Source organism: Lycium ferocissimum, chromosome 11 (genome assembly GCF_029784015.1).
Source record: "Lycium ferocissimum isolate CSIRO_LF1 chromosome 11, AGI_CSIRO_Lferr_CH_V1, whole genome shotgun sequence".
Classification (NCBI taxonomy): Eukaryota; Viridiplantae; Streptophyta; class Magnoliopsida; order Solanales; family Solanaceae; genus Lycium; species Lycium ferocissimum.
The window spans coordinates 49,428,577-49,442,351 of NC_081352.1; the positions used below are offsets into that span (position 1 = coordinate 49,428,577).

General features: G+C 35.2%; 1 protein-coding gene across 3 annotated transcripts; it reads right to left on the reverse strand.

The window, feature by feature from the left end:
* Positions 1-811: 811 nt before the first annotated feature.
* LOC132036279 (GPCR-type G protein 1-like) lies at positions 812-13,388 on the reverse strand. Of its 3 annotated transcripts, none has more exons than XM_059426581.1 (13): positions 13,051-13,388; positions 8,729-8,829; positions 7,054-7,161; positions 6,732-6,852; positions 6,201-6,330; positions 5,381-5,459; positions 4,478-4,566; positions 3,348-3,440; positions 3,016-3,042; positions 2,803-2,889; positions 2,037-2,108; positions 1,429-1,559; positions 812-1,094 (listed from the first exon to the last, which is right to left on the reverse strand). In XM_059426581.1, the coding sequence occupies exons 1-13, from the start codon at positions 13,263-13,265 to the stop codon at positions 938-940; spliced, it is 1,410 nt and encodes a 469-aa protein (XP_059282564.1). In that variant the 5' UTR covers positions 13,266-13,388; the 3' UTR covers positions 812-937. The 3 variants fall into 3 exon arrangements, with proteins under 3 accessions (XP_059282564.1, XP_059282565.1, XP_059282566.1); XM_059426582.1 differs by lacking the exon at positions 13,051-13,388 and adding an exon at positions 9,872-12,560; XM_059426583.1 differs by lacking the exon at positions 13,051-13,388 and adding an exon at positions 9,869-12,554.
* Between the last annotated feature and the right edge of the window lie 387 nt (positions 13,389-13,775).

Consider the following 13,775-nt stretch of genomic DNA (forward strand, 5'->3'; position numbering starts at 1 on the left):
CTATTTCGCTTACGTATGGTCATTCTGTTCGTAAAAATCTTAATGGCCCATCTGGAGGGGAAAAAGTTCACTACTATATATATATATATATATATATATTTTTTTTGAATATGTAATCATTGACAAAGCATTAGCTATATAAATAGTGTTGGATCTCTCTGTCTTGCGTGCACACATTAATAGGTTTCATATAGGGGAGATAACCCATATATACAACCCACGCATCTAGTTTGCAACCGATCGATGATGTATGCCTCCACGCATCTAGTTTGCAGCCGATCGATGATGTATGCCTAAACGTACACACGATAACAAACGCATGGCCTCCTTACTTAAAAAAGAAAAGAAAGTTCATCCGTTAATAAACGATGCAACCATGATCGAGAACTCAAAACCTGAGTGACAAATTGAGCATCTAGTACTTCTGAACAAGAGGGGATTAAACGAAATCTGAGAAAGTGAATAATTAAATTTCACATATATAGAAAGCCATCTTCACCCAAGAATACAAGTGAATGCGCAACCCAAATAGACTATAAATCAAATCATGATATGATCGAGTGATTTAGACGCTAATATCTTCTTCTAAAACAATTGCATCTGAATCAAACTTGCGTATATCTCGACTAATTCATGTCTACTTACTACCCTTTACCAACAAAAAAGTACCTCCCTATAACAGACCTTAACATTAAATATCCTATAAAAATGAGTTAACAGAAGCGTCCGTAAATTTGCTGGGACGTTATTAATCTCGTACCTGGTATTGTGTGATAAAATTGATGAAGCACCACATTTACGAAGACATCAATTAGACGGAAACCAGAGAGCTTTGATCATACAAAAATTGCTATTATATCAATGATACATCATTACAAAGAATAGTGTTAAGTGATTCTTGCCTATAAAATATAGCATCTTCACTCAGGAAAATGGTTTAATCAATTGGGTGCTTATTATCGGCCTTGCGAGCTGTATAGTGTGCAGAGAGCAAAAGCAGCGATAAGAAAGCACTGGCTACAAATATTGCATCGAACCACCTGTGATAGAAGTCAAATTGTATGTCTCCACCTAATACATCCGTTATGATTATCCTGCCAACATAAATCGGGTTAGGGGATGGTGCAAACATGAGTAGAACAAACAAAAAAAAAAAAAAAAAAAAAAAAAAAAAAAAAAAAAGGATATCAGATCATGTACCAAAATCAAGTTACTAGCTTAATAGTAACGTTTTCCAATGTCCGCAAAATGGTCAGTTCTGAAGTAAAAGGCATAATTACATACACTAACAAACTTTCAAGTTCCTTTCTTGCCAACAACTCGGTAAGTGGAAATAGACCGTGATTAGTTTGAAGTGCAGAACATTATAAAGCAAAGAGATCTAGTAACAGATATTCAGAATAGAGAGCTCATTAGTAGTAACCATACCGATATTCAGTTGCCAGACTCTTTCTGATCAAAAGAATGGAGGAAAGGAAGTACATTCCCATGATTTCAGAGAGAAAAAGTACGACATTACTTGATGATCCACTTCCAACTCTGGAGACTGCAAAGAAGAACTGGGCACAACCAAAATGCTTCAAGTTAGCTGCAGGATACTCGAGTAAATAAAAAGTTGGTTTTTCATTTATCAAACAGTTAAAGAATGTAAAGTAGTTTCCTTGCTTCTATCTGTGCTGGTGCATGTGCAACCAAATTGGCGAATTTACTCATCAAACTTTATCGCCTACTTTGATTTCACGTTTCTGTGAAATGTTTGAGATTAAACCTTAAAGAGTTCATTTTTTTTTTTATCAAGTAAAAGTATTTTCATTCATGGCCAAAACGCCCGTATACAAAGGGTAACGAAAAGGTCAAGAATCTACAAAATATGATCCTCTACAAACTCCACCCAATCCTCTATACAACAAAGAACTTTCTGTTTACACCGTTTTTAAATTATATTGTTACCTCAAAGCAACTGATGTAGTAAAACAGAGTCAACAAGATTAAGAGGTATTGCCTGGACTAGATGCAACCGTGAAGCATAAATTTACCTTCATCAAGTTAGTCAGGAAGCCCCTCACAGATACCACAATCAACACCCCAATGAACAGGAGAGAGATGTACTGCACAACGGAGCAATGGTCAGACAACTCATGTCCACAAAATGAAAGACGAAATACTAGCAGAAACAATAAACTAATGAGAAGAGCCTCAGAATGAGCTCCTAAAGCTTACAATGTCACTCATAAAACAGTCACCCCTTCCTGTTGTGTGGTATAATTAATTTCACTAAGATAGTAAATATTACCTCGACTTGATATTAGAAACAGCAGTATACTGTTAAAGATCGTCTTTTTTTTTCTTTTTTTTTTTTTTGACAGGAATTCAATAGTTAAAGATTGTCTTCTTATCGATGAGGTTTATTTTAGATGCCACATTTTATTATAATTTTTAGAAACAATTAATGTGCTTACTCATCCATTATCACACCAAAAAGGGGGAAATTGCTAATGTGTTGAATTAGCTTCTCAGCTTTCACTTTTACAAACTCAAGAATCTTGATCTATTTTTTCAGTGGTTTTGCTATAGGTAAAATAAAAAGCCACCTTCTTCAAGCACTTTCATCTTCTACCAATTCCTTCAAATTTCATGCAAGTATTCTAGAAGCTAGCTTCTCAATCAAACCTCATTACTGAACGTTCCTCACCAAAATGTATTAATGGAAACAATAGCTTCATTCAAATGATAGGCTAACCATCCAAGAAGCACCATAACCATGGACACCATGAGTAGGTGAAATAACGCAAAGAGACGAACCTGTGATAACAAGTTGACATCTATTCCTATGTCAAAGAACTGTAAAAATATGCTGATTGTCCTTGTTACAGGATCTACAGAACCGGCCTGTCAAAGAACAGTATGCTTGTGTCAAACTTCATCTAGTATAGGCTTGGTATGCAGGATTCAACTATAAATTACATAAAGAAAAGTGAACCATTAAGCAGATGAAATTCTAATTTAGAAGCGCACCTCCTTGAATACAACGCTCTGAAGAGACTGCAAAAGTTAAACGGTAAATTAGCTATCTCGCTTGAACATTAATAAGCAGAATTTGGAAGGGGTGAGTGCAGCAAGATCCTCAACATGAACAAACGTTGTAGTGTCCATGACTCCATGTCAAAGTATTAATTATGATATAGAAATGGAAGACCATAAAAGTTTCTGCACTAGTGTCGATCAATAATAAATACATCAATCAAGTTTCCTGCTAACACTGATGTAGGCCTGTCATATGAACAGGAAAAGAGAAGACATCACCTGAGAGGTGCTTAAATTTTCCAAATTTAATTTCCTTTTCATACCTTTATCATTTTATAGACACAATACACAGAACACACATAGCCCAAAAGATTCTGCAAATGACCCTTCCATGTTCGAGAATAAGCAGCAGCTTCCTGGTGTCATGGACAAATTGAGTCAGTTAAACACAAAGAAAGTAGTTTCAAACCAATTGAATTAAATTAATTGAAAAGGAGTTATTACAATATAAGCTAAACTCGATTATGGACCACAACGTTATGAGCTTGCGGACAAATAAAGGAATATTTTGCTGCTCTCATAAGGTAAAAACAATGAAAAAACTATAAAATAGCAACATACAGACTTGAATTCAGGGAAGCGGAAGGACACACATATATTCAGAGGGACTACCTTGTTGGATAGGAGACACAAACAAATACAGCAGACAGCCCCTCCCCCGAACCCTTCAACTAGGAAAGCTCACAAACAACCAAAGAAGAAAGCAAATTGCTCAAGAAAAAGATAAACACCATGTAATATATGTTTTTAGTCAAATACAAGTATACAGTTTGGGGAGAGGGAAGGAATGAGGAGATGCTTTGTTGGCTGCATAATTTGCTCAAACAATATGGGCAGCATAAATATTTACACCAGAGAAGAGCGACCATTCTTGCAAACTGGTACTCTGTTTGATAAGGTGTAGACTGTCAGGAAGAAAGCCAGCCTGATTGGGTTACCAACTTCATTGATTATGCCACACCATTGAGTGTGACAGTGACCTATTTTTTCATTCGATCTTCCCAAAAACACAGAGCTATTTCGTTAAAAGGAATGTTTCTCCACCCTTTCCAACAATTCAAACTAATATAATTGTTCGTTGGTATGGATTAAAAAAAAGTATTAGTTGTTTGTTAGTCAATTCAAATTAATAAACCTGATACTATTACTTTGCTTTTCTTTTGACAAAGTACCTTCATACTACTTCTCATTGTTTCAAATATTGAAGTTATATATACAGAATAACTACTACAACTTTTCACACTTCAAACTGTAGTTTTAACCTCCTACCAAATCAGAATGATAATTTATTCAGATATCACTCTCTTAAAAATCACATTGGTCATACTAGGTCATTTTTAGCGAGATGGACAGGTAAAAAATAGTGCAACATAAGACAAAGTTCAATATGAACCTTAGCTTGCCGAAGCTCATAAATTTCCAAGAACAGCTGCTTTGATAGCTCCTCTAAGGCCTGAACCTCGTTTTCCATGTTTCTGATATCTTCATGCATGAAGTGCATTCAACACCAAAGAGAAATGTGTCAACGAATTGTTAGAAGTAATGCAAATATCATGTACAACTGTAGAGAGAGCATTTGATGTTTCTCTTCTTTTTTTTTTTTTTGATATAAAAAAGAGGAAAAAAAACTTAAATAGATGAAAACTGAATCCATTAGGCAAGTAATGGCACTGCTCTTAGATCCTAGTATTTAGAGACAAAAGGAAAGCCAACTAGCTATGGTCTTATTTGCAGGGACAGCATATCAAACCATGAATCTTAAGCATAATTTCTCCCTCCATTCAAATGTAATATTACTTGAAGATTCCCAAGAAAAAAAGTCACTTCTTTAAAATGCAATTTATGCCACTCAATTCCTCGTTATTATCAAGTTGCAATATCAAGCATTACCCCAGTTATTTAATACCAGCTATTTTTATTTTAAATCTTTAGATGTGCTGCTTCACTCCGTCCAGAATAATTTTCAGTCAACTATCACTATGCTGCTTGGCAGTAAGTTAAGAGAAGGACAAGGGGGTGGCTGTTTTGAATTCACAACTTCAAAAAGTTTGGGCATGTTCAAACAAACTGTCCAGTTACAAAATTAGGAAAGAATTGTAACACAGAGTAGAGAGAGAGAGAGAGAGAGAGAGAAGAAGCAACAGAAACTAAGAATTGCCACAAAAGAAATTAGTTATAATCAGCACATGTAGGAGAAATGAAAAAAAAAAAAAAAAACAAGAGAATCTGGTTTACGGAGGCTTGTATGCACTTGAATCAATAAATTTTCAGGAGAAATGTTCTACTATACACCAACCTTGTTCCTTTTGGTCATCCTGAACGGATCGTACAACTGTTCCCACAATGCGCTTAAAGAAGGAACTGGATTTTGTTTTCTGCAGCAGAAACATATGAGAGAACACACTTCAAAATAAAATACATAAAGAAACTGCAAATGTTCAGAACCACGAAACAACACCTTGCCCTTTCGTTATTTTATTATCTCTTGCCAATAGCAGCTAATGTGAAAATTGAGGTATTGACTCGCATAGCAAAAATCAGCTAACCTTCCTTTTAAACACGCGAAGTCGCAGTATAACTCGAGCAAGAAATTAAGTTCTGGTTTCTAAATCAAGGTATAAGCTTTTTCATCAATATCTTTACGAAATTGCTACTTGACCTAGAAAAGGGTGTGAGAGAGATACTCAGGAAAGTGCTTCATGCAAGAAATACTTACAAACGCTACAACACCCACTGCTATAGCTAATTGTCCCCTATTACAAAATGTGATTTCTATGTAATTAATGAGGTCAAATTGGTTGAATCACTTGAATGAAGACGCAGTAGTGTCATATATACCCAACTCTAGATATTTTCAAGAATCGCATGGAGCACCTATAACTTTCAACGAGGTAGGATAGGGCTATATAAAGGCATATCAATAACGCACCCCAATAGCCCCATTTAGAACTAAGCTATTATCAATGACTTTGCACTAGTATGAAAAAGAAGAAAAGTACAGGCCACCTACAAACAATAATATGTGTTTCTTTCTGTGTTTTTTTTTGTGCGGGGGAGGGGTTGTGTACACATAATGAAAGCATACAAAAGTAAAAAGCTTAAGTTGACCGATTAACCTCTTCCGAATCTTGGATCCGCTCCATTTCCCTCTGACCAAGAATAATTCTCTTTTTCTTTGCAATACAAGTTTCAATTGACTGCATCAGCTGCCTCTCCAGTCCTTTGATCTCTGATTCCTCTATTTCTCTTCAATATAGGAAGAGTCAGGATACTAAAAGACCAAGTATGATTACTATAAATATGATACCACTTATGATTACTATAAATATGATACAACTCCTTTTGCTATAGACTTCAGTTCAACATATATTTGACTAGATACTAGGAGTATCAAATTCAAATTGGTTAAAACCTAGTCTAAGTAAGGCTATAGTAGGTTGTAAACAAAAGCAAGGGTTATTAACCAAAACTATCTTTATTAAAATAACAATCACTCCATCGAAGAGAGGAGGTTTGAAAAAGGAATGTACCGTACAATTCACAATCAGATCTAGTTCCGTGCTATCTCCAAGAAGATAAACTATAAACCAACTGAGTTTGCACTCATAAGCACCAATTTAAACTGCATCTTTATGCTCAAATGTTACCTGATGAATAGAGATAGATAACTGTACGGCAAATTGACTGCTCCAAAACCTGAAAGGATAGCCATGACAGTCACACCAATCACTCCAATCCTGCTAACCAGCTGAGTTATGGTGAAAAATCCTAAAAAAAAGAATGTAAAAACATAGTTATAATGCAGGAGACTGGGGATACAAAGATGACAAGAGTCCTGGTCCTTTATAGTCACGCCATTATGATGTCTTATCATAAAGATGTGGCCTAGAGAACATTATTTCAATATTCAGAAAATCAACAAGGAGGGTGGAAAACAATATCCATGCGCAACAAAAGAAATATACAAACCTCTGTCAGGAGAAGGCATTGGAAAATGAATGCCCAAACGCCAAAAACCATAGAGAAAAGCCAACAAGAATAAGATAGCACCCACTGCAGCCCGATCCTTCCTCACGCCTGAAATACAAACTCAAGATTCAGAACATCTTTTGAAGAAAGGTGATTGAGATGGTACAGTCTAATATTCGATTCGAGTGTGAACAAATCTTTTTTATGGCTAAAAAGCATGCAAGTTATGCGCGTGAGAGAGAGAGAGAGAGAGAGAGAGAATGTTGGAACAGCAGCGCAGTACTATAATCAAGCTGCTCTATGGTCAAGAGTCAAGACTTTGTCCTACTTATTCATGGTTATTATGATATTATTTTTGGGCCCTTACAGGAGAATTTGGAGTAGTCATAAAAGGACAATGATGTGCCATCAGTACAACAATATACAACAACAATGCCTCAGTCCCAAACAAGTCGGGTTCGGTTAAAGTATAACAATATGCACCGTTAAAAGTATGGCCCTTGGTCCTAAATCAACCTCAAAAGCTAGCTCTGAGGTGATGATTGCTCAAGATCATATAAACAGACAGCAACTCATTCTCTCAATCAATGTAGGACACTTAAATCCCCCTCCCTCCCGCACACTCAAGGTTGGACAATTGAAGTGCGGACAATACAATATAGTGGCCCAACATTGGATAAATTAAAAATTAGTATGGGCAAATGGACCTTGAGCCTAACTCAACGGCAGAAGTTGCTCATAAGGTGAGAATTTCCCTAGACCATATAGTCAATTCAATTGAAGTGCATTAAAAGCTTAAAATTCTAAGCTAGCCTTAGTAACCCATAACCAGATCAAGTCTTCACTCCTTCCAAAATAAACAGTTTTCTAAATTGATAGCTTTTCAATTAATCCACATGGTAAAATTCCCTTTCTTCTACTTTAAGAGCATGATACAAATTAGTACTTCCAAAAAAGTGCATCTACGGTGATGAAGCAAGCATGCAGAAGGACACTGTCTGCTAAAACTTTAGAGGTAAACCACCATGAAACCTCCATGTGCATGAAAAGTGTAGCCAAGGTTGCAGGTAAGAGTTACGCATAGACGGGGAAATCGTGCAAATAAAGCTCATGTAACGATTCTTATAGACACCATCTTGATATTTCCACAAAGCACATCTATCTAAATTGTATATTAGATTAGCACAGGAGCAACTAGGTATTATCCTCTTTACTCTTTTCCTTAATAGCTAAGGAGTTAAGTTGCTGAGGACGTAAAGTATCCGATACTTGGGATCTTATCATTTTTTCTCTTGAGAAACAATCATAAAAAATAAGCAACATCAGATGTTATAGACAATTTTAAATGTATTTGAAATAAAACAGGAATGCAAGAGATTAATAAATAAAATCATGTTTAGAAAGCCTTGGGTAGTCTTAACCCTTCTTCATTCCAAAGGGGAAGAAAAGATCACATTTTTGTGCCAAGAAGCATCTTGGGACTAAAATGACAGCAGAGTAAGCAGCTTCGACCGAATCTCATCAACAGCAGGAATGGAAAAATGAAAATAAAAATATAGATGGAAAGGAAAAAAAAACAGAAAAAAAGGAAGAGGATAGACCAGATTCAACAAAGGTGTGTAAAAGGTGAAAAGTGAAGTTTTGATTGAGCATGGTCATAGTTAAAGTAACTTACCACTGTTGCAAAGCATCAGGTAGCAATGATAGTAGGGCAACAGGAAGACTAGTAACAGTATCAAACAAAACAAATCCACCTTCCAATTCATCCATCTTGCCCTACAGTCAACACAGAATGGTTAATCAATTAAACAACTTATAAGAACCTAAAAGATAGTGCAAAGCTAGTAAACTGACTGCAGATAATGTTCCCTCTGTCCCCAAAAAATGACCTACTGACCTCTTCATATAAAACTTTTCTCTCTCGAACAATTCAAACTAATATAAGATAATACTACTTCATATAAATATTAAAATGATATGACGTGTTTTCAACTAATTATTCCATTTTTCTTCACAGAACCATTATTTCAAACATTTTATTACCAAAGTGAATCCAGTAATGTGGTTAAGCATTTTATTCTTAAAATCCAAGTAGGTCACAATAGGTGATCTTTAAATGGAATGAAGGACGTATGATATAATCTACTAGAGTCATATCTGGAACTATATTTTTTTTTGATATGTCATACATGGAACTAGTATTGAGGACATAGTGTTTGCACAAAAATGTAATGTGTCAAAAAAAAAAATGCCAACATGATGATGCAATCTTTGGTTTGTGCGACTTTAGGATCAGCAGTTAACAATTAAAGACATTCATACAGGAAGCCAAACTATTATGAATGTAATCATAAGTCACCTGACTCCAAAACAGGACTTCGAAGAACAAAAATATATAAACTTTTGTGATTAAATATGGAAAGGTTAAGCAAAACAGTCGTTACTTTTACGTGTAAAACCTTGAGTTGAAAAGAAACAGAATGAGAGAGTGAAAGACACGATTTTCAGAAACAACAGTTAGCTATAGGACCTTTCGAGCTTCAACGTTCTAATATATTGCTTAAGAATATATTTTGAAATTTTATCTCCCACCTTCCAGCACAACTGACCATCAACATTCATAGCTCACTCAAAATATAATAAGAGCCAAAAGGTCATTATCATCTATAAGTTAGGAGGGAGAAAAAAAAAAGAATCAAACAGATCAAAAATAAGGACCAATTGAGGAAATGAAAATTGAGAAAAACTGAAACAAATGGCAAAGGATCCCTATAATCAGTTTCCAGCAGAGTAATAATCAGTAGAGAGATTATACTACAGTTTCCTGGCTGCAACTTGCGGACCAGCAATTGGAACCTTCATGTATCTAAAACTTCCACTTGTTCTGCCTCTTCACTCTTTAGCTAAAGCTTTTTACAGTTTTCTCCCTCATTAGGATGTAATTCTTCAGACCGAGGATTCCTTGGTCTGTTGATCTATGGCATATGTTCCTCCCCTTTTTTGGACTCAAATGGGTAATGCCAAACACTATCAGGGAAGTTTTTGAAAGCTGGAGCCAATGGAAAGTTGACAGCACCATCAAGAAGATTTGGAAGATGATAGCTGCCATCTTTTGGACTATATGGAATGAAAGGAATAGTAGATGTTTTGATGGTCTTTCAACTAGTCAAACTATGCTCAAAGCTAAATGTCTTTTTTATTTACATAGTTGGGCCTTTTTATCCCCAATAGATTCCCCTGATAGCCTTTTAGATTTTGTTTGCTCTTTAGTTAAGTACTAGAGCTGACATTCTTGTGCTCAATCTTTTGTAACTACTTTGCATCTTCTGGATGCCTTGAATAGAATCAATTACTTCATAAAAAATAAAAAAAGGATGTAATTCTTCAGAAAAAACTTTATTTACATTCCTAGAGAAAGATTTAGATCCGCCAAAGTAAAGAATGCAACAAGTAATGCGGGCTAGAAAACCATGTGATGCAGATGACATCCTTATAGATGTTTGAAAGTACCTCAGAGAGGTAGAAATAATATAACTAACCATATTCTGAGTCTAGTGAGGAGTGGAAAGATATAAAACGAGCAGAAAAAGAGTACATTAGTACAGATATGTAAGAAAAAGGACATATTCAAACTTCTATGAACAATCATGATGTTAAACTTATGTTTCATATGATGGTACTTTGAGAAAGCATGATACAACTTTACTTTCGTGACATTACAAGGATGACATAGAATCAATTTCGGTATATGTTTACAAAATTTACAACAAAGACTACATTTTGTAGAGAAAATTTATGAAAATCTATGGGAAAGGAAAAAGGATTTTCACATAATATTCATTAATCTAGAGAAAGCATATGATAGAATATCAAAAAGAGTTCTTCAGTTAATACTTGAAACATATGAATCTATATCAAATATAAAGGATATATAGATAGGTTTACCATAACTTGAGTCTACACAAGGATTTTACCTTGAACCATACCATCCCTAGCTACAGGTGAGTTAACCAGTAGGGAGTCAAAAGATTTCATCACTAAACACCAAACCGGTGTCAAAAGTATGTACGTTCATATGGTTCAACTGTGTTGAGTGTTGACCAAGAAGATATAGGATGAGGTTTCATGCGCTATTTGCATATGGTAATATATTGATGAAACCAGCGAGTAAGTCAATTCAAAAACTGGAATTATGGAAAAGAACTCTACGGGTTTTAGGATAAGTCAAAGTACGACAAAATATATGCACTGTAATTATCTCCACAAGATGAACGATGACCCAGTGAGATTAGAGGGGATTTTGGTATATAAATACAACAAGTCAAATATTTAGGCTCAGTCGTTCAGAAAATGGCATGATGAATGAAGATGTAACGTAGAATTAAATAGGCTAGTTGTAATGTATCAGTGCCGCAAAAGTACTATGCAATAAAAGGATACATAACAAAGTAAAAGGCAAGTTCTATAGAAGAGTGGACCAAGATCTTTTGAATGAAAAAATTTAGACATGATTCAAAATGATCACATCAGACAGAAGGTGCATGTAGAAAATATAGAGGATAAATGAGTTAAAGTTGCCGGAGATGGCTTGGCAATATCTTATTTCAAAAAAAAAAAAGAAGACATATGTAAACCTCCAGATACACTGATCTGTAGGTATGACACTCTTAGGAGTTTAGTGCTAAAACGAGATGAGGTACACCTAAAATTACACGAAACAAAGTTGTTCTCAAATATTTCTAATCTCATAATACATGTGAATTTAGTTAAAGAATACAAAGGAAGAGCAACAATACATGTAATCAATACCAACTAGTTTGGTTTAATGCTTGGTTATTGTTATTATACTTACGGTACTAGTGTTTACTTGGAGTCCTTTCAATATGGTGGAGGACTTGCATTTCAATGCTCTAACTTTGAGATTTACAGAACTGATAGTTTTAAACCGTAATTTGCCTTAATCTACAAATTAGTTTACCAGTATTGAAAGGAATCAAGTCCCACTTGAACAGAACAAATATAGAGGATTCATATAACCAACCCAACTAGTTTGGATAATGCCTAGCTCATTGATAGATATTAGATAAACAGGCTTTAATCTTCCATCCCCAGATCATCAGCTCTTCTATTCCTATTTCATAGATCCAATGAAGAATTTGCATCTATCCCTGCAAAGACAATCTCTAACTAGAAACAACATAATCCCCATTTAAGCTGAACACCGTAATTTATCTTCTATAAATCGCAGGATTCTCTCCGGTACGAACCCCATAATCACGCACACCCAGCTCACCTGCTCCCAATTAACCAAACACAACAACATCTCTAAGGGTGTGTTCAATATGGAGGAAAACATTTACCGGAAATTTTTTCCAATTTTCACATGTTTTGGTTGGTCCAAATGTTTTGAAACACATTTTCTCTGGGAAAACAAGTTCCTTAAAAATGAGGAAATGATTTTCCTAACGGAAATAGAGAAAAACAAGTACCATAATTGACATTCAAGTTCCTTTTTTCCGCCCCACCCACCCAACACCCCCAACCCCCACCCCTTGACCATCCCGTCGACCCACCCTTCCCGCCAATCCGAACCCCCACTTCCCACCCCATCTCACCCCCATAGTGTTCTGCTAGATTACATATAAATGCTTTATGGGGTCACAAGGCGGAGAAACTTTCTGGGACTTGAGATTTAGAAGGGAATTTCAAGATTGGGAAGTGGCGGGGTTTGAGAGATTGCTAGTCTTACTACATAGGCAAGTCAATCCGGTTGATAATACAACAACAACATACTCAGTATAATCCCACCAGGTGGGGTCGCAGACCTTACCCCTACCATGTAATGCCGATAGACCCTCGGTTCAAAGGGAGATGAAAAGACAGCAGTAATAACAGCAGCAAGATAATAAGATAGACACAGTGAAAAAAAACAAGCAGGTAGTACTAGAGATCTAAGAAAAATAAAAAAGAGTTATTGAGACAAAGCGTATGTATTACTGTTTGGAAAGAAGGGGAATGATCTCGAAAAGAACAAGCTGAAAAAGATTGCAAGAGAAAGCGAAAACAACACTGAAAATGATCTGAACTAATACTCTCTTCTCTTCATACTCCTTATATAATCTTCTATTCAAAAACCATAACCCTGTCCAACCCAATAAACACAATGATCCAACTGCTATTACTCCTTCATATGTAGCTCTTCCCCATCCCATTTTTTTATGATTTGCTTTACTTATAAACTCCACATTTCAGTATCTATTGTGTTTCAATAATGATGAAGATCGAACATGTATTTCACCCAATAGTAGTTTACTTGAGAATATCAGTTGAACTGGATCACCTAAAGGGGTCGTTTGAGTACTGAGATTTGATTTAGTTTTTTGTGACACTGGTTTTTGGAAAGAAAGGGAGAAATTGTTTGCTATTTGGAATTAGTTTTTTTTTTTTTTCTTAAAAAAATTTTCTCGAGAAAATTGTTTGCTTTTGGAATTTGTTTTTTATTACTGGCTCTGTGTCTATTTAATCTCTTAATTTCGTTTTGTATTTTTTATGAATTTCAAAAAGAGTGCTTTTTAATATCATACATAAGTTTAAATCATAAAATTCAAATGATATTTTATTACATTATATATATTTTTAATTTAAAATCACAAAATGAAAAAGTTTTTCTATATTTTTCAAACTATGTGTCCGATAAAACTAACACACTTAAATTAAACAAA